General features: G+C 42.1%; 1 protein-coding gene across 1 annotated transcript; it reads right to left on the reverse strand.

Moving 5' to 3' along the window:
• Positions 1-2,861: 2,861 nt before the first annotated feature.
• LOC115462354 (thioredoxin-like) lies at positions 2,862-24,779 on the reverse strand. Its single transcript, XM_030192363.1, has 5 exons — positions 24,559-24,779; positions 13,058-13,162; positions 7,536-7,595; positions 5,456-5,521; positions 2,862-3,029 (listed from the first exon to the last, which is right to left on the reverse strand). Exons 1-5 carry the CDS (start codon positions 24,583-24,585, stop codon positions 2,961-2,963), a joined length of 327 nt encoding a protein of 108 aa, XP_030048223.1. The 5' UTR covers positions 24,586-24,779; the 3' UTR covers positions 2,862-2,960.
• Between the last annotated feature and the right edge of the window lie 859 nt (positions 24,780-25,638).

The raw sequence follows: 25,638 nt of genomic DNA on the forward strand, positions 1-25,638 counted from the left end.
TGAAGACTTGTCTAATTGTAATCAACCGAATATCATCAGGATCCTCAGTCTCAAAGAAGGGGCCGAAGGAACAGACATGATAAAATTTCTTTCTGCCTGGCTTCCAGAAGCATTAAATATCACTGCTAACCTTCCATTACAATTTGAGCATGCTCATCGCACCTCAAGGTAGGCCTCCAACATCTTAGGTCTATAGGGCCATAGTCTATATAAGGCACCTAAAAAATTCATGCAGTAAACATTTCCGCCTACGTGTATGCTATAAGCTGCGCTTAGAATTAGGCATGGTATATAGAATAAGCTTAGTTGATATCCCAGCGCCTAAAACTATGTGCCTCCATTTACACCAATGGAAATGTGGTATAAATCCCTGTGCATAGATTTACGCACACTGGGCTATATTCTATAACTGCGTGCATAAATTTTGGAACGCCCATGAAACACCCATTTCCCTGCCCCTTAGCCATGCCCCTTTTGAACTGCGTGAATTAGAATTTAGGTGCAGCTGAAGTGTTGGATAGAGTTTGATAAATTATTGGATTATCCTGCATCTATAAAATAATGAGTGGAGTGGAACAGGTGGATGTGAAACCTCTGTTCACGCTTTCCAAAAATACTAGGACTAGGGGGCATGCAATGAAACTACAGTGTAGTAAATTTAAAACAAATCGGAGAACATTTTTCTCACCCAATGCGTAATTAAACTCTGGAATTCGTTGCCGGAGAACGTGGTGAAGGCGGTTAGCTTGGCAGAGTTTAAAAAGGGGTTAGACGGTTTCCTAAAGGACAAGTTCATAAACCGCTACTAAATGGACTTGGGAAAAATCCACAATTCCAGGAATAACATGTATAGAATGTTTGTACGTTTGGGAAGCTTGCCAGGTGCACTTGGCCTGGATTGGCCGCTATTGTGGATAGGATGCTGGGCTCAATGGACCCTTGGTCTTTTCCCAGTGTGGCATTACTTATGTACTTATGTACTATTATACACTGTATATGTATCTCTGTGGTACAATCCTCAAATTAAGATCAATAAGATTCCTTTTTTCTGGAAAGAATGGATAGATAAGGAAATATGGACTCTTCAAGACATTCTCCAAGAGGAAAATATATTGTTATCATTCCCTCTACTTCAAAACCATTTTTCTTTGACAGATGGAAACTATTTTAAATGGCTCCAAATTCAACATTGTTTACTAAAAAGTTTCTTTCTGAACTATCCAGTGATACACCTTCCATTTATCACATCACAACCTACTTACTTCTGGCCACATGGCATATACCATTTACGAACTGCTAATAACTGCTTCTCATAAAAATGTATTTGGCCTTCAAAAATCATGGGAAACAGATGCTGGTCATATTCTCTCAGATGACCAGTGGATTAATTTTTGGTCATCCACTATGAGACCCTTAGCATCTGCATCTATTCTACAATCAACCAGTGGCGTTCCAAGGGGCACTGACACCCGGGGTGGATCGGTGATGCGCCCCCCCCCCCCCCGGGTGCAGCACTCCCCCCCCCCATGCAGCGCGACCCCCCTCAGCGAAGGGACACCCCCACCCCGGCAAAAAAAAACCCCACCCCGGCAAAATAACCCCCCCGGGTGCACGCCGCTGGGGGGGGGGGGGTGCCGCGCGCCAATCAGCGTCGTTCATTTCCATGCTCCCTCTGCCCCGGAACAGGTTCCTGTTCCAGGGCAGAGGGAGCATGGAAATGAACGATGCTGACCGGCACGCGGCACCCCCCCAGCGGCGTACACCCGGCGTGGACCGCCCCCACCCCCTTGGTATGCCACTGCAATCAACTCATTTTTTATATGATAAGACCTCCTGGACACCACTTAAGCTTTTCTTAGCAGGTTTGGCATCATCTAACATAACATAGTAAATAAGTGCTGGAACTGTAATTCAGGAATTGGCATTCTACTTCATATGTTTTCTGAGTGCAACTTGGTACTGTCATAGTAACATAGTAAATGACGGCAGATAAAGACCTGTACGGTCCATCCAGTCTGCCCAACAACATAAACTCATTTTACATGGTATGTAATATCTTATATGTATACCCGAGTTTGATTTGTCCTTGCCATTCTCAGGGCACAGACCGTAGAAGTCTGCCCAGCACTCTTCTTGTACTAAGTTTTGAAGCTAACGTTGAAGCCCCTTAAAATTTACACTCCAGCCCTTCCATATCTATTCAGTCACGACCAGGGCGTAGACCGTAGAAGTCTGCCCAGCACCAGTTTTGTTTCCCAATTACCGGCGTCACCACCTAATCCCCGCTAAGATTCTGCGGATCCATTCCTTCAAAACAGGATTGCTTTGTGTTTATCCTACGCATGTTTGAATTCCATTATCGTTTTCATCTCCACCACCTCCCGCGAGAGGGCATTCCACATGTCCACTACCCTCTCTGTAAAAAAATACTTCCTGACATTACTCCTAAGTCTGCTCCCCTTCAACCTCAATTCACGTCCTCTAGTTCTACTGCCTTCTCGTCTTCGGAAAAGGTTCATTTGCAGATTAATACCGTTCAAATATTTGAATGTCTGTATCATGTCTTACTTGGAAAGATGTATGGTCCATTCTTTAAAAAGATGTTTCACTTGAAATGTGAAACTTCACCATCTATTATCATTTTTAAATCACAATCCGTAAATATAATGTCTTTTAGACTCCTATAAAAACTCTTTGATATCCTTCTTATTACTGACCAAAAACCTGTTCTCTCTAACTGGAAAACTGCTTAGTATAAGAAAATTATGTTCCACATTGCATATATATACTGTATATAACTTTAAAAGTTTTCAATAAAATTTCAATGTAAAATAAAAACCCAAGCAAAAAAAATTTCAAAACAGTAAAGTGTCTCTAAACAAAGGGTACAGATTAGTTGCAAAGTATTGCACACAACCGTTAACATTTTATTAACATGGTTTCAAGAATCCACATTCACTTCAATAGTTGTTCAGGTTCTCAATCTCAGCTTGCAGCCTTGACGGATCAGCTCCATTAAATTCACTTCTCTGTAAATCAAGAAAATTGTTTACATTTTTTTAGAATAAGAAAGAATGATAAACAAGATTTCAGTTTATGTGCCTATATACATATAGTAGGTTTCAAGTAGCCATGTGATTCTGGAGGAAACTGGGTTCTGTGCAGGCTGTGATTGCTTTTCTTAGATCAACATAAGGGATTGTTTAAAGATGACAACAGTGTGCTTGAAGAGATAAAATAACACTATATGGGACCTAAGCAAACATACATTTGTGACCCCTTACTATGAACAAGCATTCATTTCCTTTCTCAACACACACACATACAGACACATTCACTATTTCTGCACTCCCTTCCCCCAGGATGGTGTTACAGTAGCAGGTTGTGAGTGATCATGGGGAGTGTATATTGGCAAAGTAATCTAATGGTTAGAGCAGCAGACTGAGGACAAAGGAAACCACAGTTCAAATCCTGCTGCTCCTTGTGATCTTGGGCAAGTCCTCAGGTAGAAACCAGTGGTGTAAGCCAGACAGCCAATTTTGGCTGGGTCTGAGCCTAAGGTGGGTGGGCAAAACATTTTCTCTCAGTCCCCATCCTTCCCTGGTGCCTCTCAACTCAAAATATAAATTCTTTGGCTGGTGAGGATCCTCAAGCCCTTCCAGCTGAAGATCTCCTAAAAAGGTGGCCAGAACTCTCTTTTACCAAGCTTGGGTCCCTGAACTCTCTTTTACCAGCAGCAGTGTCCCTGAGCCACCAACCCTGGCACTCTGTGCATACTCATTTGTTGGCGTCAGCAGCCATTGACACTGCCGCCAACTGCCGACCTTGTTAGAAGGGAGTTTTGGCAGCTTCGGAAGAAGTCCTCAGCTGGAGGATCTTTGTCAGGATCAGTGTTATACCACAAAATAGCAGAAGAACTGGTTCCCCACAAAAATAGGTAGACAGAAAAATGAGTAGGGTTAATGAAAAGCAATGGTGAGCTGTAGCTGCTTATAACCAAGCTGATGATTCTAAGGCCAAGAGATCAACCAAGCACAATTGAGTAATCATATGTTGAATAAAGCAACTTGATTTTATTAATCTCAATCCAGCTTGGACCAGGAACAAGGCTTCGACCAAAACAAAGTTTTGTGGGTCCCGGCCGATATTCAACCGGGGCCAGCATAGTTGACTGGATGAAATTAGGACAGCTCTGAAGTCGTCTTAAATTCACGCAGTTATCTATGTGGGTGTCAGCAGTGAATATTGCTGGAACTGCATTACTGTAGGCTCCTCCCAAACTCCACCTCCTTTACTATCCCTAACCTGCCCACTTTAAATATGGCTGATCAGAGCTGATATTCAGATGCACTACCCAGTTAAGTGCCCCTGAATATTGCCAGTTGGGTGGTGCCAAGTAATTTATGCAAATCCAAGAAGACAGAAGGAGCCTCCACGGAAAGTCAAAGCAAAACACCAAAAGTAGAGGCTGACAAATGTGCAAACCAATAGGGAGATGATATCAAAAACCAGTTTATTCAGAAAGGGTCCTTGATATGAATATTCTGAATAAACTGGTTTTTGATATCATCTCCCTGCAAATAATTTATGCAGGTAGGAACCTCTCCTGCCTGCTTAAATTGATTTGAATATAAGGCTCAATGTGTGTTGAGAAAGATAATCATCAGTCCAGTGTGAAACAGGTCCAGACCTGCTGTAAAGTTTTTCATGTTAAAGGTAGGTGCTCATGCCTGTGCATTGCTTGGAATGCTCATTTTAATACTAATGAGCTTGTTGCAATGTATTTACATACGGTAGTTGGTAGCTGCTACATGTATAGGGAATGGTATTAAACAGTATTTTGTATTTTGCATTAAGTGAAACAGTGGCATTCCTTGGTCAACTGCTACCTGGGGCGCATCACCTCCGAGCCCCCCCCCCCCCCCTCCCCGGGTGCATTCTTCTTGCCGGCTGGCGTGCAGGGAGCAGCCGTGTGGCTGGCTCTGCCGGTTCCCTGCTCCCTCTGCTGTTATTTCCTGTTCCAGAGCAGAGGGAGCAGGGAACTGGTGAAGCCGACAGCCGCACGACTGCTCTCTGCACCCTTCCTGCAGCATACACCCAGGGTGGGCCGCTCCCACCACCCCGCCCTTGGTAAGCCACTGAAGTGAAGTTGGATAAGGTTGTCGGTATGTATTGCTTGTCTTCTCCATCTGTAGAGTTCGTGAAGTTTCTGTATAAATCTAGTTTTGAGTTGCTTGTTGATGATTTTCCTTTGAGAAATTTTTCTTAATGCTTGTTTTCATAAATACTGACTTGCCAAGGGTCTGCACAGGATTCTAAAGAATGGCATTATAACTCATTAGCTCTCAGTCTCTACCTGCTGGTAGGAGAGCATAACCCAAGCATCTGGACTGATCTGGTGAGCCTCAAGGAAAGAAAATTAGTCTTATTAGTCTGTCATAATCTGTGTTCATACCTTATAGCCTCCCTTGAAGAGAATGAATGTCGGATAGAGTCCAATTCCAAAGGAATCAAACAAGACCTACAATGAGACACATAAATAAGGGAGAGAAAGCAATCCAGTGTTGTGCATGCTCTTTCTAGAACCACAATGTTCTATACTGGCAATTATAAGGTGTCACTATATAGACCCTGGGAGCTGCAATTTCCTTAGAGCTGGGGAGCAACCATGAGATTTTGGACATCTTTTGGTGGAATGAAAAAGTACTAAAATATTTAGTTCATCTTTAAACTGGCCACATAAGGAGATGCAGCTGGGTATTCAGGTATAAACGCAGTGAATTTAGAAAGGGAACAACATGTTTACAGTTTTTTTTAACATTTGTGCTACTGCCTAGCTTTGCAGATCACGGTGGTGTACAATAAAATAAATACAAATATAAAAGACAGACAAGAGCACCAATAAATCGAAAGGAAAGTGCACACATCCATACCAAGATATCCACAGCAACAGAAGATAATTATCCATTTAAAGTTATGACTACTGTTTATGTGATCCACCTAAATGAATAAAGTTAATCAGATAGCAGGGCCGCCGAGAGCCAGAGCCGGGCCCGGGACAAGGCCGCCCCCGGGCCCCACCCCCACCCCCCTGAGGTCATCGTCGCCGCCGGGCCCCCCCACCCGAGGTCGCCGGGCCCTGAACTAACCTTAAACGCCTCCTTCCTTTCCTTTCACCACCTTCGCGGCAAGCAGCAGCAGGGCAGACCTCTCCTTCCTTCCGTGCTCCGCCCTTGCGGACGTTACGTCAGGCAAGGGCAGGACACGGAAAGAAGGAGTGGCCTTCCCTGCTGCTGCTTGCAGCGAAGGTGGTGAAAAGAAAGGAAGGAGGCTTTTAAGGTTAGTTCGGGAGCGACGGCGGGCAGGCCTGACTGCGGTGGCGCCTGACCCCCTCCAGAGGCCCGTGCCCAGGGACATTTGTCCCCCCTGTCCCCCCCTCTCGGCGGCCCTGTCAGATAGCAGCCGAGCATAGCCACTATCTGCATACATTTCTGCACCACCCTGGAATGCCTTTGACTCTTTCTCACCTTAGATAAACTTCTTCAACATTTTCATCATGCCACAGGACTTAAGTATAAGCTGGAATAGCTGAACATGACGTCAAATGGGAGAGAGCACAATGCTTTCAGTGATGGCCGATGCTAGATACAGAGCAGTATGTAGGGAAAGCAATGGCCAAGAAAGAAACTTACTACTGAGGAATTGTGAGAAACTCTTCTACCAAAGCCCTCTCCCCAATAAAATAATACTGCAAAAATCTTAAAAGAAAGTGGCCAAGGGCTTAGAACAAAGAGCTGAGAAACAGTAAAACCAGAATTCAAATCCTACCTCCTTCACTCACAATCCTTGTAATCTTGGCCGAGTCCTGTGAAGGACAATTCCATAAACCATGCATCTGCGTTAATGCACCCTCTTGTGCATAAATGTACACAATACTAGCACATACACATGTAAATATACACTTACCAACAAAAGTGCCAGCAAGGCACCTATGCACTATTGTTATGGTGCACCTAACTTACATAGCACGTAAATGCAAGGGAGGCATGCAAATGGGCAGAGCATGGGTAGGGGCTCCCACTTACATATGTAATGTACAGAATATTGTAAGTTACACGCATCCCTGCTGCATTTGCATGCTTTCACTTATAGCAGGTCTATTGCTAGTGTAACTGCAGGTGTAGAAATGCTGATATCAGGTTACACTAGTATTCTATGATGGAATCTGGACTTCCAGGAGCCATTAAGAAATAGGTTCTCACCATACATCCTCGGTTTGCCCTCTTTATCTGTCTTTAGATCAGGTACCTACTTAGATTGGCTGCTTCTTGGACAAGAGTCTTCTTGTATTTCAATACAGTCATCAATCTCATTTTGAAATGTATACAAAAAGTTATATTATTAAACTTTCTTATCTTCCACAAATGTAGCAGGCCTCCTACTCTCCATTACATGGACAAGCTTCCAGTCAGAAAGCAGCAACATTAACCCCAAACATAAAGGCTTAATTGTATCGTTTCAGTTATGTCACTTACTTGCACTTTATTCACATCAATTTCAAGGAACAGAAAACCGTTAAACTGGTTACTCAAGTCCTAAAAAAAAAAAAAAAAATTGAGATGCTAGTTTGCTTAGAAAACAGAAGACTTTACAAATAACATATATAGCTGAAAAATGTTGCAACAATCTTATTCTTTTACTTTCCATTGCAGCTCTGGCTCTTTCTGCCAGCAAAAAGAAAGTTAATACTACAGTGACTTGTTATCCGTTCATTACTATGACAGATTAAGGCAAATTACAAAAAAGTAAAATTAGACATTCCTATGATGCGACAATGAATTAACTATACAAAATACCAACAGGGATTTGCAAAAAAGCCCAAAATGTAAGTAGAAAGAAGGATATTCCAAATATATGCCGCTTGGTATCTGAAAGAAGGCATCAATAATGTTTTAAATTTAATACTTCTAACTTCTGGAAAATATAAAGGTAAACAATGATTAGAATGTAAAGTTCTATTAGAAGAAGGAACATTAGTCAATGACGTCATGTAGTAAGGAATTAATTCATGCAAAATTTTATAAAACCGAACAACAGATTTTATTGAATTCAGGCTTGTATTGGCAATCAATGAAGCTTGTATAAAATAAGAGTGATGAGGGGCTCATTTTCAAAGAACCTAGACACACAAAGAGGGGCATTTTCGATATGACGTCTAAGTCCAACTTTGGACGTTTTGCAAAAAACATCCAAAATCTAAATAGGAAAGAAGGTCATTTTCGAAAAAGAAAAACATCTATCTTTTTTTTTTTTTTTCAAAAATACTGTTTTGTGATTTGGATGTTTTGGGTTTTTTTGATCCATTTTCAAAACAAAAACGTCGAAGTGCAAAATGCACAAAATCAAGCCATTGGGATGTAGGAGGAGCCAGCATTTTTTAGTGGACTGGTCCCCCTGACATCCCAAGACAGCAATAGGGCACCCTAGGGGGCACTGCAGTGGACTTCATAAAAAGCTTCCAGGTACACATCTCACCATTGCTCCCTTACGTTGTCTGCTGAGCCCCCCCCCCCAAAAAAAAGCCCACTACCCCCAACTGTATACCACTACCATAGCCCTTACGGGTGAAGGTGGCACCTATATGTGGGCACAATAGGTTTCTGGTGAGTTTTGGAGGACTCACAGTTTCCTCCACAAGTGTAGCAGGCAGGGGGAGGTAGGAGCCTGAGTCCACCTGTCTGCAGTGTACTGCACCACTACTAGACTACTCCAGGGACCTGAGTATAACATCAGAGGCTGGAAAGTAATATTTTTAATCACATTTTTGGGGGGTTGGGAGGGGGTTAGTGACCACTGGGAGAATAAGGGGAGGTCACCTCTGATTCCCTCCAGTGGTCATCTGGTTATTTAGGGCATCTTTTTGTGCCTTATTCATTATAAAAACAGGTCTATCTCAAAACGTCTAAGTTTTAGTCCTGGACGTTTTTGTTTTGTTCCATTATGGCTGAAAACATCTAAGTTTTAGGAACGCCCAAGTCCCACCTTGAACACGCCACTGACATGCCCCCTTGAGAGTTGGACGGACTTCATAGAAAAACGTCTAAAAATAGGTTTCAAAAATACTGATTTGGACGTTTTTGTGAGAAAAACGTGCAAATGCTGCTTTATGCCACTTTTTAGCAGGCTGCTATTAATTCCACTTGCAAATGTTAACTATAGTACTGCAAGGAAACATTATAATGAAGGTAATGTTAAACAAACTGTTCTGACATTAAGGAAGTAAATTTGTAAAGTTTTTTTCTGTATGTAAAGTACGTTTTAGATACACAAAAGGGTTGTTATAAAAGTGCATGAGGGTGGGTATACACATGAAGAAAGTGTGCCTACTGTCATGAGATCTGTACTAGGAGTGTAATTTCAAAGTTTCAAGTTTATTATTCATTTACTATCCTGCCCTATAGAAGGTCTTCTGGGCGGCTTACAATCTAAAATAAAAGGAGAAGTAAAAAAAAAGTAGATAGATGGGGATTAGACATGACTTTGAGGACAGAGGGTAGAACTACAATAATAGATAGGAGGGGGGGGGGGGGATAAGAGAGAATGCTACAAGTATCTTTGAGATTTTGTCTCTGGAAGCCACCAGAAACACATACAGACATTAATGGTATATGTCTTTGAAAAGGTGGGTCTTTAGGTCTATTTTAAATTTGTCAAGTAAAGAGGTGTGTTAGCCGTGTTACTCCACTCTTAAAGGTAATCAATAGAAATTTGTCAAGTGATATCTGTAGACAGAGAGAGACAGGGGGACAATTCCAAAGTTGAGGCCCTAGCACACTAAAACTAATGTGTCTAGTGTGCTCATGGGTTATTTCTTGGTGGCTGGGTATCACTAATTGATTCTGTTCTGCAGACCTAAATATTTGCGCTGGGCAATGAGGTGGCAGAAGAGATAAAAGGACAGTCCAGCATGCAAGGGTTTGAAAATGAGCAGTAGGATTTTACAGGTGATACGATGAGTGATAGGAAGCCAATGAGCTTCTCTAAGATATAGGGTGACATGATTATATTTGTGTGAGTTGGAAATTAGATGGATGGCAGTATTTTCAATAATCTATAGGTGGCAGATATCCTTGAGGGAATTACAGTAATCTAATTGGGAAATGACCAACGAATGAACCAATACATTCAGCACTGTCAGGTGAATCAGAGAGCGGACAGAGCGAATACGTCGCAGTTTGTAGAACGAGCGTTTTACTATCTGAGAGATTTATGGGAGTAATGATAGGATGGAATCTACAAGTATTCCAAGGATACAGACAGTGTCAACCTGGGACACAGAAACATTTGCAAGGATAGAGTAGGAACCAGTTTATATTGAAAAAATATGGTTTTGGACTTGTATGGATTGAGAGCCAATTTGTGTTCCTTGAGCCAGTCTGAAATCTGAATGAGTTTGTGATTGACAGTAGGAATTTTGACAGAAGAACAGATGTCTAAAAGGATGAGTACTTGGATATCATCAGAGTAAACATACGCGGTCATGCCACGGGATTGTGCTAGGGTCAATAGAGGAGTTAGGAAAATGTTAAACAATGTGTGGATTCTCTGATGCCGTGTGAGGCTTTCTTTCCGACCAAAGCTTTTACCACATTCAGGACATGTAAATGGTTTCACTCATGTGTTTATTCTCTGGTGCATTGTGAGGTTTACCTTCTGACCAAAGCTTTTACCAGACTCTACACATGCAAATGGTTTCTCTCCCATGTGGACTTTCTGATGCACATTGAGATTTACATTACAACCAAAGCTTTTACCACACTTAGAACATGTGAATGGTTTCACTCTATTGTAGATTTTCTCGTGTATTTTGTACGTTTTGCATTTGGATGTTTTTTGTTTGAAAATGGACCAAACAATAAAACGTTCAAATCACAAAATGTTTTCCCAAACAGCTTTTTCAAAAGGAAAAGATAGACTTTTTTTTTTTTTTTAGAAAATGACCAAATTCAGACTTAGATGTCATATCCAAAAATGCCCCTTGTGCATTTGACTTGCCCGAAGTCACAAGGAGCAGCAGTGGGAACTGAACCCATGTTGTCAGGATCAAAGCCCACTGCACTAACCATTAAGCCACTCCTCTTCTGTTTTGGATGTTTTGCATTTGGACGTTAAAAACGTCCAAATCACAAGATGTTCATAGTATTTTTGAACACAAAAGATAGACGTCCATCTTTTTCAAAAATGACCTTCTTTCCTGTTCAGAATTTGGATGTTTTTGTAAAACGTCCAAATTCTGATTTAGACGTTCTATCGAAAATGCCCCACCATGCATCATATGCTATCCTGAGAGTTTGAGTTTGCAATGGGACAACAGTGTTGAAAGCTGCACATAGCTGAGCATTCCATGTAGAAATTTGATCAGGAAGGGAGCAAGTGAAGAAAGAACTAAGTTCAAAGTTGGACTGGGTAAGAAGAGAGGTTGAAGTAACCATTGAAAGATCTCTATGAGATCTTGTCTTAGGTGATGGCAAGCAATGCGGTGTGTTTGAGGAGAGAGTGGAGCACAGAAGTGAGTGGTCTGAACATGGCAATGCAAGGATAGACTTAATGCGCAGAGAATGAGTGTGGGTTGGGATGGATAATATTAGATCTAATGTGTTTCCTCTACCGTGGGTAGGACCGGTGACATATTGTGTCTGTCCATGATCTAGCAGGAATGTTGAAAGATATTTTGAAATAGAAGAAAGACAGTCATGAAGATGAATGTTGAAATCTCCCAAGATAACTGGGTTAGAGGAATTTAGACAAAAATCTGCTAACAGAGAGTGAAGGAATTTGCATGAAACTGAGGGGGGAGGGGATGATAGACTAAGAGAAAAATCTAAAGGAGAAGTGTTATGAGTGATTCCAGAACAGAATGTGATAGAGTAGAAAAGTTAGACAGAGTTAATTTAGAGGAATACATAAACGTGGCTCCCCTTCCGCGGCGACTAGCATGGTTGCAGACAAAATAATTGTAGCCATGGGGACTGCCTGGTTCAGAGAGGCAGCATCTGTGTCAGTAGACCAGGTTTCTGTGAGAAAAAAAAGAGGTCAAAAGAGTGGGAAAGAACTAGATCGTATATTAAAGTATGTTTATTACGAACTGACCGGCAGCTCAGCAGGCCAGCTGAAAGATTGCAAGGGTCCGGAGGGAGGATGTGTAAAGGAAAGGGAAGAAGGTATTGTTATAAGATATGTTACCTGTCCTGGGAAGAAAGAAGAGTGGTTGGGCTGTGGCTGATGGCCCCAGATGACTGGGATAGCTGTGCTAGACACATGATGATAACACGGAGGTTTCAGAAAAACAGGAGCACAGTGTAGGCAAAGGAGCCAGCAGGAGCTAGAAAAGATGTTAAATGAAGGGTGCGTATGAAGGTGCATGCATAAGGAGCAGGACCTTCGCCTTATGCACACTCCTTCAGTGCACACAAACAACGCGTGCGAAACGAGGCATGCACCGCTAGTAGAGGGGTAATGGAATTGGGTCAGATTGGTTATATACACACATTTTATAAATAATGCTTGTACATGCATAGAATATACCCAGAAATCTACACTTCTGAGTAGATGTAAATTTGTGGCAGAACATTTGTGCACTAGTGGGGCTGGCTGTAGGTGCCCATATTATAGACACATAAGTGCCTACGTTGCTTTATAGTACAAAATTAAAATAGGTGCTTTTTCCCAGCTTTATCCTAGGCATCCTCTTATGAAATCAAATCATAATAAGCTTTCTTTTTAGCAAAGTATTCAATTTAAAACTAGAGGGGTTTTTATTTACATTAGCTTAGAATTAATAGATGCCCACACCCTTTATTGATTTAAATATTGTTTTTTCTTTGAGACAGATACTTATGTAAGATTTGTCTTTCCTGGAAAGGAGGTTATGAAATAGACAAGATTAGCTTGTTTTTAGTTCATGTCTTTGTGCTTTCCAAAAGGAGAAAGTGGTGGCCTATGAGCTTTACAGTCAATTTGTCACATTTTCTTTCTAATTCTTTTTTTTCAAACTTACGTGAAAATATGGAATAATAGAGTTGCATGCCCCACACCAGGAAGCTTTGAAAATTGCGATTACTGGTGTTCCATATGACATCATCAGTACCTGGTGAAACATTTCCTGCAAAAACAAATACCAGAAGTCATAGGTCATTCACAGTTTATTTCATTGATTGAGAAGATAACTAGGCATTTTTGAAGATATTACTCAGAATGCACAAAGATTTTGTAACCTTAAGCCCACCCTTGTCATCCTGCAGCTGTGTTTTCTTTTTTTTTGGGGGGGGGGGGCGGGGGAGCTGAGACATCTAGTATTTGGATTCAGGGTTCTGCTCAAATGTGGTTGGCTGGTATCAGTGGTGTGCTGGAACCGGCTCGCACCGGCTCACAAGAGCTGGTTGTTAAATTTTTTACCATCTTGCGAGCCGGTTGTTCTTCAGGGCAAGCCGGCTCTCCTCCCTCCCCCGAACTACAGGGTCCCAGGCGCCGAGTCCAGTGTACATACCTGAAGAAGGCAACCACTCTGGTTGTCCAGTGGATTCTTCAGGGCAGGCAGGAAAGATCCCCAGTCTTGCCTGCCCGCTGCTGGCGCTGACCCTCCCCCGCTACCGGATCGCTCTTTAAAAATGGCTGCCGAGACTTCCAGCGGTGGCCTTGCGAGACTTTTGCTGAAGTCTTGGAGGCTGCCCTTGTAAGTCTTGGTGGCCATTTTGAACAGTGATGCAGTAGCGCCGTGGGAGAGTCAGCGCTGGCAGCGGGCAGGAAAGACTGGGGATCTTTTGTGCCTGCCCTGAAGAATCCACTGGACAACCAGGTTGCCTTCTTCAGATATGTACTGGACTCAGAGCCTGGGATGCTGTAGCTCGCGCGGGGCGGGGGAGGAGGAGCAGAGCTGGCTTGCCTTGCACCACAGGGGCGGGGAGGGGAAGAGGAGAAGACCAGAGCTGGCTTGCCCTGCACCAAAGAATCTCAGTCTTCCTGGAGAGAGTAATGCATTACCCCCCCTCCCAGGCTCTCTCCCCGGCTATAGCCAGCTCTGCAATTTGGGGGGGGGGCGCAGAGGTGGACCAGGGAGAGAGCCCATTGTGGGGGGGGGGGGCGTGCGCGCAGAGGTGGACTGGGGAGAGAGCCTGTTGTGGGGTGGGGGGGGCACAGAGGTGGACAGCGGAGAGAGCCTGTTGTTAAAAATTTACCAGCACACCACTGGCTGGTATCATAACAAGTAATTGCTCCCTGAGCTCTGTGACCAACCTCCTTTGTACCTAGAATTTACCAAAAAACAGACAGCAGCCGATATTGAGCACTATTTAACGGGCCAGGAACGGCTCCTGGCAGGTTAAATAGCATTTAGCTGGCTAACCACTAATACTCAGTGGGAGGTACCTGGTTATCTCTGCTGAACTATTCATGAATATTTAAGCACTGGTCGGCTAAGTTTAGCGGCCAAATTGGACCACCTAAATAGCAGTCCTATCTTTGGCCGCTATAAATGTAATCAGCAAGCACTGAATATTCACTTAGGGGCCCTTTTACAGAGTGGCGGTAAGCCCAAAGCAGGCTTATCACTAGCTCTTTCGGGACTGCCACCGGCAATAGTCCCGCCCGAGCGCGCTCTATTTCCAGGGGAGGGAGAAAACCCCTGGAAATGGCTTGCGCGGTGGTAATCAGGCATCGCAGTGGGCTGCCTGGTTACTGCTGGGTTAGTGCGGGAGCTCTTATTGCCACCTCAGTGAGTGTTGATAAGGGCTCCCCATCGCATGGCCATGTGGCAAGCGTTCTCTTTCTCCCACAACTTGCTAAAAGGGCACCTTAGTCGGTTATGTTTGAGCCAACCAAAAAAACGGATATTCAATGCTGGTCAATGGAAACGGCCCGGCTTTGGATATCTGGGGTCAATGCCGATCGCAGTGCTTATGAGCTACCTCCCATGTTCTGAATATCGGGCCCACAATGTACAATAACAAAGAGCTTCACTGGCATATAGTTATTAACTGTACTGTATACTGTAGCACATAGTGGTATTTAGGAGAAAAATTAAACACTGACAGTAATACAGAGCATTCAGAATAATTTCAAATACCGGAAAACTGTGACCTTATAGCACTATCATAGAACTGCAGTGCAGTCCTAGGCCAAACCACCCAACTTATCTGAATAAACATAAAGAGTTGGCAACCAAAAGGGCTAAGCTGAAAGAACAAATACTCTCTGCAGGGTCCAGTTAGTGACCACTGTGAGATTATGGGGATTTTGGTTCTCCAGTGCGGTTCATTGAGTGTTCTAAAAATGGATGAATCTTCTCAACTATGCAGCCTCTGTGTTCTCTGTGCTGAAAACAACCCATTTTGGGCCCCATCTGAACAGATAGTCCCTTCCTGGGCTGAATAACCACAACTGCTGTTCACATCCTCCTCCCAGGCACTGAGTAAAATTTATACAGGTTCTTAGTAGAGATTCTTCCTGATGTCTGTATCAGGGGCGTAGCCAGACACCCAATTTTGGGTGGGCCTGGGCCCAAGATGGGTGGGCAGAAGAACTCCACCTTGTCCCACAAATGATTTGGTCTCTCCCTCTCTCGCCTATATGCCATATGGTCTCTCAAACATCCTCCCTCCCCCATATACCTTTTAAATAGCAGTTTTTCACTTTCAGTGAGCAGCAACTAATATACACTGCTCATGTTGGCCCCACAGTCTTCCCTCCAAAGCAACTTCCTGTTTCTGCATAGGCGAGAATACATCAGAGGGAAGGCTGTGGGGCCGGTGCGAGCAGTATGTAACAGTCGCTGCTCGCTGCAGGCAAAGATCTGCTATTTACAAGGTATGCAGGAGGAACAGTTGTTGGGAGTTTTCAGCTGATGGGGTTTGGGGATCTCTGCCAGCCACATCATAGGTGTGCTGCTACTGGGTGGGCCTGAACCCAAAGTGGGTGGCCTTGGCTACGCCACTGCTGTACCTCTGTGTTTCTGCTGGGTTACTGGCATGGTGCAGTTCAACTCCGAACCCAGAAGACCCTTTGTTAGCAAGGGTAGATCATTTCCTTTTTCCTCCTTGCTATATGAAACTGGGAGGGAGCTAAACTGTCTTCTTTGGAAATCCTCACATTTGCTGATCTCCCTGGAAAACAAAGGTCTCAAAGCTCTGGATTGCTGCAGACCAGCCTTCACACCTCTACTCTCAGTCTTGACTCCTTTTCACTCTTTGCTTCCAAATGAACCTCTCTTACTAGTTGCATCAAAGGTATGCAAAATTAAAACATCCATGGCAGGGGCAAAGGGGGTCAAACAGCGTCCTGTTAGCTTGATTTAAAGGAATCCAGTTCAAGTTTTGCTATCAGCTGCCTGCATGCCTTGTTTGAGTCCCACATAAAGCAACAATGCCTGTTTCTGGTTTTACTCCAACCAGGGAAGGAAAACTCCAGGAGAGAGTCAACATTTATGCACCAAGAATTCAGATAAATTACCAGAATACTGGCATATATGAGTGTATTTGTCTTTTGATCCAAAACAGCTGTCCATTTATTTGAATGCATACAGACCCCATCAAAAACAATAGCTACGTCAGACATTTCAGTATTTAGGTAATTGTATTGTTATTGCTTTTTATCTTTGATTAAAATGGGAATTGTTTTTGTTAGGTGTATCTGTTACTGAGCTTATGGTTCTTATTTTAGAAGCATCTCCATGTGTAAATATCAGTTTTCACAGGTGTAGATTGGTCACATGTGCAAATAGTATGTTTAGAAAGCTGCTGTTTAAACGTGGGGATCCACTCTATGTATAAATTCTAAGGGGGTTTGATGTGGTTAGGGTGGGCTAAAAATTGACATGTGTATTCCCTATTTCACAGGAGGAATAGATATGTAGACCAAATATATAAGTGTTAGCATGAAGAGCCAGGTATAAAGGCCAATGTCTCCCTACTCCTGACAACAGCACCTGCTTCCCCCAACCTCACCCTACCCCTGACTTCAATTCAACCTAAAACCAATCACTCTTCTGGCAGCAAGCAACATCAATCACCACTCCTCTAACATCAACCCCCCATGGTGGCAACACCTCCTGGCAAAAACTCCACCCTTGACATCAATCCCCTCTAGCAGCAAATCCCCTGACAGCAACACTCCCTCAACATCAATTCCCCCCTCCAGCAGCAAACCCCCCACCCCAACCCCCTGATCCTACCCCTAGCTCTTATCAGGAAACCCTGATGGTCTAGTGAGAGCAAGAATGATCTCCAGCTGCTCCTGCTCATTGCAGATCCTAGTCTAATATAGCACCCTTGACCCCTACCAATAATCTCATGAGACCACCATTAGGAATCAAGCAGGCCTGAGTTGGTAGGTTCACTCTAGCTGTAGCATGACAAGATTACCATTAGAGGTCAAAGGTGCCATTTTAAACTTGGAACTGCAATGAGCAGGAGCAACTGAGAATCACTCCTCCCTCTAGAACTCAAAAACACCCAGTAAGAGCATGGTATGATTGAGGGGTAGGGGCAGCTTGCTGGTAGGAGGGTATTGTTGCTGTGGGAGGGAATGATGTCAAAAGGTGGGGAAAGACAGTGACGGTGGAACAGGGGAGGGGCAAGACCAGGAGTGAATGGAATCAAGTGTTCAAAGCAGTGATTTAAAAAAGCTACTCCCATACACAAATGGGGGAGAATAGGAAGCGCTTTTCCCCATGTACAAATTTTTTAAATCGTTGCTTCTTCAGGATGTGCCAACTGATACACGTGTACTCCAGGACAGCATTATAGTATTTTGCAAAAGGCTCCACAATGAGCAGGGCAAGCAGATCAGTGGGAAACATCTGCACAGAAAATAGTGGAGCAGTATTAGTGTAGAAGCCCACAAATGGAACAAAGTGGATCCAGAGTTCAGAGGAAGCAAATTTATTCATAGACCCAACATGGCCTGTGATTCAGCTAATGTCTGCATCAGAGGTTTGCACACATCAAAACACACAAATAAAATACATAAATAGATTAAAACATTAAAGTTATATAACAAATGTAATAAAAAAGTTTTAAAATATATAAATAAAATATGATAAAATAATTTAATTGCAGTACCAACCCATGTATAAATATCATATAAATATGTGGGAATATGTGGGATACAAATGCAATAAATAAATAAATATAGAAGTAATGGCTGTGGATGTGCCTTGAAATAATCTCACAATTGCCATGAAAAGCCAACAGCTGCACACACAGAAAAAAAATCAAAGATGAAAATAAAAATTCATCCTATTCTATAATTATCATAAAAAAACAGCTCAAAAGAAAATTTTTGACTATAGCTCATCAATCTGTGATAACCAACATTATATCCAAATAGGCCTCATACAATGAAAAATTACAGTTCATAATGGAATCACATAAACAATCAGTGATCAACAAACAAATTATAATTCACAATAAACTATCATGTTGTTAGATATCTATTATTGTTATCAAATGTGCTAACAGAGAAAATTATAGACATATTTTTTCATTAAAAAATAATAATAATAAAAGGTAAAGAGTTTGGGTTTCTTTTACTAAACCCCCTTATCGATTCCCCCGTGGCAAATGAGAGGAAGCCAATAGGAACTGAAAGGGCTTCCTCTCATTTGCCGCACCAGAAATCACTAGTGCAAAGAGGTAAAAGAGGTCCTTTATTTGTAAACATGTCGAACCTACTCAAGTCCCCCCCCCCCCCCCCCACACAAAACCTTGAAGTTGATCTTGGCACCAAACACCAACTTTTCTCTGTAGAAATGTGTATGTTGCAAAAAGCTTAATCACGCAGAGCAGCCAACTTTCCTCTGCCAAACATGCAAAGGACAAAAAGGGGATATAGCAAGTTTTATAAACTCCAAATCTCCAAATGCAACTTCATTGTGCACATACGTCTCATGCACCTTTCGGTTCTTAAAAGCATATTCAATAGTGGCCACACTTAATTAAAATATACACTCTGGCAAATTTTGCTAATATTTGACGATAAACCTACTGTCAAATATATTAAAACACATTACAAAGTGAAACAGACTCCTGGAACAGTGCTTCCTGTAGTATTATCTGCCATGTCTTAGTCTTTTAGATATACCCCTTTTTGTCCTTTGCATGCCTGGCAGAGGAAAGTTGGCTGCTCTGCACGAATAAACTTCTTGCGACATACACATTTATACACTGAGGGGTATATTTACTAAGGTATGTTAGCTTTTCTAACGTGCCCTTGAATTTAAGGCATGTTAAACGCTAATGCGCCTATACGTTTCTATGGGCATTAGCATTTAATGCGCATAAGCCATTTACGCACCTTAAAAATGCTAACGTGCCCATAGCATATCTTAGTATAGGCATGATTGTTTAATGTGATTCCATTATTGGCTATAATTTTTTATGAGACCCATTTGGATATAATGTTGGTTATCATGGATTGAATGAGCTGTGTTCAAAAACTTTCTTTTCAGCTGTTTTTTTTTTTTTTTTAATGATAATTAAGGAATAAGATTTATTTTATTTTCATCTTTGATTATTTTTTTAGTGCAGCTGTTGGATTTTCTTGGTGATGGTGAAATTATTTCAAGGCGCGTCCACAGCTGTTTCTTCTATATGGTATTTATACATGGTTGATACTGCAATGAAATTATTTCACCATATTTTATTTGAATATATTTCTCAACTTTTTTACAAATTATATCTGTTATGTAACTCTTTAATGTTTTAATTGATTCGTGTATTTTATTTGTGTGTTTTGATGTGTGCAGACCCCTGATGCAGGCGTTAGCCAAAACACGGGCCGTGTCAGGACTTTGAACAAATTTGCATCCTCTGAACTCTGGCTTTGTCTTGTTGTTCCATCTCTGGCCCTCTACACTACTACTATTCCACATCGATCAGAGCCTTTTGTTTTTTAAATACCAGGGTAATTGTGAATTTCCTGACCTTGGGGGTCTCAATTGCCATCTCAATGTTCTATGTAAAATTGAGCTTTATATGTTGTTTTCCCTTTGAAACCCTCATTTGTGGACACATTGAAATTGGAAATTGTTATGTAACTATGGGCTTTAAGTGTCATGAATATAAACTTGAAATAAAATGGTGAAAATCTTACCTAGATAAATACAGGCTCACATTGAACAAGGTGCAAATTCAAACAAGTAGCTATTTAAAATAGAAAACAGCCTACAACAAACCCCACAACAGAACCAGCCCTCTCAGTCACAACTAACCAGCAAATAGCAGGCCTATCTTTGGCCGCTATAAACTTAAGCAGCCAGCGCTCAACATTAACTTGGCCAGTTAAATTTAAACCGGGCAAAAAAACTCCCCAGATATTCAATGCCAGTCACCAGAAACAGCCAGGCATTGAATATCTGGGCTCAGTGCCGATCGCAGGACTTAGCCGGCCTTCCTCCCGTGGGCTGAATATCAGCCAGTATATGTACACTGATGATGTGCAATTACTCATACCCATTGAGCCAGATCTACCCACAGCTTTGAGTAAACTAACTGCAACTCAAGAATGGGCAAAAAACAATACACTCTGCCTGAACCCAAGCAAAACAGAGATTCTTTGGCTACCTAACACAAGTGGACAAATACCTGACTTCAAAACAACTTTTGGGAAGTATGAACTCCCCCTAAAAATTACAGGTCAGCAATCTTGGGATACTGCTAGGCTCATCACTCATTTTGATCCTGCAAATTCAAAGAACTTTAAAAGTTGTCTCTATCACCTGAGGCAGCTATGTAATCTCTCTCCATAAATGAGTCTTACCACAGTAGGCCATGCCATGACAAAATATCATGTCTGGACTACTGTAATGCCCTGTACACTGGTCAAACCAAAGTGAGTTTTCAGCAGATCCAACTAATTCAGAATGTTGTAGCATGGCTGATAGATGGCTGCAAGTCATGTGACCACATCACACCCTTGCTGCAAAATTACACTGGTTACCAGTACCTTACTGGGCTAAATTTAAAATTGCATTTAATTTTCAAGGTCCTCAGACAAAATGGACCAGAGTTTTAAAGAACAAGTTAGCCTTCTACACATCTTTGAGACCTCTAAGGTCCTCTCAAGGAGCATCATTATTTATACCCTCATCAAAAGAAATTGAACAATGTGATTTGTACCAGCTAGCCTTCTCAGGAGCAGCTCCCACATTCTGGAACCTATCCCAGAGGTGCTACATCTAACTCTAAACTACCTCTACTTAAGGAAGCAGGTAAAAGCCTGGTTCATCCCAAGCCTTTAATACAGATGGTGACTGACTATACACTCACTCCGCACCTGGACTAGCTTGCTGCACACCCTGTAACTTAGACCAGTTCCCCATATTTTGATTAACTGTACTTAGAACTTGGCTTCAGTTTAGCCACTCAGTAGTATGGCGAGAACAACATTGCTGAGTGGGCCTAAGGAGACCACAGGTTTGGGCTAGGGGAACTTGTGACTCATGGCCAATTTTGAAGTACCTTGGGCACAAGGGGGAGTATGGGGAGGCTGGCACATGTTGGGCTTATGCCCACATGTGGGGGAGGAGGTCTCTGAGAAGGGGGATCCGATGATGCAGAAAAGAGGCTGGTAAGGTCGGGAGTCAGGTGATACTGGGAAGGGACTGATGATATCAGAGATATCTTGTGATACAGAGTGGGGGCTGGTAATGGCATGGTCAGATGATACTAAGAGGTCCCTGCTGATGTTAGGGTGGGGGTCCTTTGATAAGGGGAACGGGCTGGTAATGTCAAGGGGTTTGGGTTATACCAAGAGGAGGCTACTGATGTTGGGGGAAGTCTTATGATGGGGGTACAGGGGCTGATGATGATATGGGGGTGGACTTATATTTTAGGTGTGCTGTTGGGATGGGGAGTTAGTTATTTGCATCAGAGTGAGGGCTGCTTTTGCTGAGGGAGCAGCAATTTTAGTGTACAGCAAGTACGTCAAGATGAGGAAAACCCAACACTGCAGTGTTTCGGCAAGAAATTGCCTTCAGCAGGGGTCCTAATATGAAGTAGTGCATATACTGTACCACGCCACTGTGGAAACATCACTAGAAAACTGAAAAACTTTGAAGAACTTTGTGAACAGCGTCCTTAGCATTAATGGCGCAAAACCACGTTTGAGGCATAAACTAGCACTGTTTCTTGGTAAAACTATTATGGAAAACATATCTACTCATGGAGGTCTGCATTGATTGAAATAATTGGAAATGTTCTACAATTGCTAAAAGGGCTTCTCAAAGTAAAATAAAAACTGCTACCAGCTGCTGATTTTAATTGCTGAAACTGCTAAAAATAAGATTAACATCTTACTGAAGGCATGTCATGAAAAACTACGTATTCTTAAAAACGAAGATCAAAATTTTGATTTAGTTCTTGCTGCTGTAAATCAAAAACTAGATATGTTTAGGCACGATATCAAAGATGTTAAAAGGAAAAAAATTTGCAAGGGACAAGGCGGACTACAAAAGAGGGCCTATCTATCCTTTTCAGAAAGCTAGACCATACTATAGTCAAAAGAAGGAACAGAACTCTGCACCACAACCAGGTATAGAAGTTCATCCACCTGACAGAGTAACACAACAATCAGACAGAGATGTTCTTCAGAGAGAGTCCCTGCTGAACAGAGCCGTACACGAGTTAGGAGTGAGTCAGGCGACCTATATACTTCACCTCTCAGTAGTCCAACTCACCAGCCCTTGTCAGCTCACCTCCACCAGCCATACCCCCCAGAGCTGAGACAGGTATCTGTTCAGAGGCAGAGGACGCAGGAGAGGCAGGGGTATGGGCAGATTTCTCCAGCATATGAACAGAGAACATCATCTAGACAGCTGGAGATGAACATTCCTATATTTAATCTTTCCAATATTAGCCTTACCAAAACTGAATCCCATTTTCTTCAGAAAGGCCTTTCTTTCGTCTCTACAGCTAAATATAATGCTTTTCAGATGAGAGTGGATCTATTTAAATTCACTAGAAAGTTACAGATAATCCAGTCTTTTTCCAAGAGTGCTTCCAGCGTCAAGAACCCATTGACTTAGCTACCCCCTAGACCTGCTGTCCCACTGATCCAGATTTTTAACTCAAATGTGGAACAAGACCTTAAGACAATTGAACAGAAGAGATAGATTGGCATTCTTTATTACGTTGAGTCCTCCTTTAAATACATTTCAGTCAGCCCATTGGTCACAGTAGGTCATCTGACCTGTTAAAAGGTTGATATTTTTAGTGAACACCATCTTTGAAATGGAGTAGCATTAAGATTTAGCTACAGCAGAATAAAAGGTGAGCTAGGCATTTTAAATTTTAAAGTTTAATAACTGAGTGGAAACAAATAGGTTTGATTAATATTTATTTTATTTTTAAATTATTGTAGGACCAGCCCTGATGAAGTAATGCCCATGTCGGCTGCAGTCCTTATAGATAAGTCTTTGAATAATTTTTCAAGATGAATTATTTATAAGATTTCTACATAGATATAAAAAATTGAAGTCATTAATAAAGTGTGGACCGATGAAGATCTAAGTGAGTCACAGGGCTAAGTACTCTGTGTGAAATGAGTCGCTTCTGAGGTCTGGCATAGTCAACTATGTTGATCTCCTGTGTTTGATCTTGGTTCTTTGGTGATAAATGTTGCACATCCATTTAATGTATTAATAAGTTTTACATTTATATTTGTTTATTGCTGGCTTGTGCAATTTTTGTATTTTTAAACCCTTGCGCATATATATCTGTTTAACAACACTTCATACACATTGATTTTGATGTACATATTTTTTATACATTCTCTGTTTTACCCCTAGATCTTTGTTGACCCCCTAAGTGTTTTATATATTTTTAACCATGTTTTTATTATGCTTTTTATGTTGGGATCTATTGCTTGAAACATGTTATATTTTTATATATTCACTATTGTATTTTTATTATATCTTATGTTTCTTAATGTTCATAATTATTATATTCTCATTTATATTTTTATATATTTGTGTTTTTTTCATATTAATAATCCTCCATATGTTTTTTTAGACTCCTGAAGCAGGCGCTTCAGCGCAGAAACATGGTGCCGTGTCGAGTCTCTTTGGTGTATCTCAAATAAACGTTGTATATAAGGATCATCTGGTCTCCTTGCATTTTTGGAAGTGCTAACCCTTCTACGTTACTCCTTTTGATTTCCTCTTCTACTGTCGTACGAACTGGCATTCCTCCACTACACTCATTTACTGTAAATACCCTATTTATGTTGTGTCTATTCCGTTTCTGCTGTTCTGTGCTTGTGTTATTTTCCCATTAATTTGTTTCATTGTACACTGTTTTGTTGTCTCAGATGAAAGTTGATTTATCAAGTTTTAATAAACCCTTATTCTTAGGCAAGCCTGGAAAAGGGGACAGGACTGAAATTCTCATTCATCCATGCACACTCTGGACTACGTGTTGAGGAATTCCTGAACATACCAGCCTGCTGAAAAACCACCTGTTCAAGCCTCAGATCAGATTATTGAGGACAATGAATAAAAAGGCTTACCTCTGATGTGATTTCCCTTACCACCATTGTGAACGTTTACTTCTTATTGGAGCCTGAGCAAAGAGTTTTCAAGGATCACAACAGGAACACAAAGGAGGCTGAAGTCCTTCTGTCCTAAATCAGAGCTGATGCCCTGGTATTAGCAGCAATCATGCTCAGCACGCCCAGCTCTTCTACTCTGAAACAGCTAATGAGAGCACGCACCACACCTAATCTTCTTGCTCCCACCCAGAGTGCAGTTTTGAGCAAGATGGCTTTATTGTAACACCCTGCAATTTCTGTGTGTAAAGGGAATGATAGAGTAATTGCAGTGGGATTTTACAACCAGTGCAAATTTAGAATTGGAAAGTAGAGGAGCTGCAGTGGGCTGTCCCTGAGAGTTTCCCTCCATATCTGTTGCCACATGTGACTATGCCTTTTTCTGTTCCAAGATGTTTTCTTGATCTTCTCCTTACTAATTTAGAAGTCCTGTCTTTGACCAGGGTGGCTTAGCCTTTAGGAAAAGTAGGCAACCAACTGGGGCTTCAGACTCTGGGCAGTGACAAAGAGCAGCTGCCATCAAAGAAAGCAATAAGTCCTGACAGCCACACAAATTCAAAGCACCAGCGCCCACTCTTATCTGTATGGATAATGAGCAAGTTTCAAATAGTTCACTTACCCAGGTAGATGGGATAATTTTATAACAGATTTGTAACAGCAGAAATGTAGCCAGCCCTCTGATTTGGGGGAGGGAGGGGTAGGGGTGGATTGGGGGCAATGCACTCCCTACCTCCCCCCTCCCCCAGTGCATTTGAAATACCTTTGCCAGCGGAGATGCTGAAGCCCCGCCAGCCAAAGAAATTCGCTGCTGAGCCGCTGCCCTCCTCCTCTTGCTGCTTCAAGAAACAGGAAGCAGGCAGTGTGCTTCTATCCACATACTCCAGGACTCAGTTCTTGTGCAAAATGAGCATGTGCAAGGACTCCTGGCATTGACAGTTGGAGGCACGCCACGCCACTGACTTCCTGTTTCCTGCAGCAGCAAGAGGAGGGGAGCAGCTCAGCAGCAAATTTCTTTAACTGGCAGGGCTTTGGGATCCCTGT

The sequence above is a fragment of the Microcaecilia unicolor genome, chromosome 2 (assembly GCF_901765095.1).
Source record: "Microcaecilia unicolor chromosome 2, aMicUni1.1, whole genome shotgun sequence".
NCBI lineage: Eukaryota > Metazoa > Chordata > Amphibia > Gymnophiona > Siphonopidae > Microcaecilia > Microcaecilia unicolor.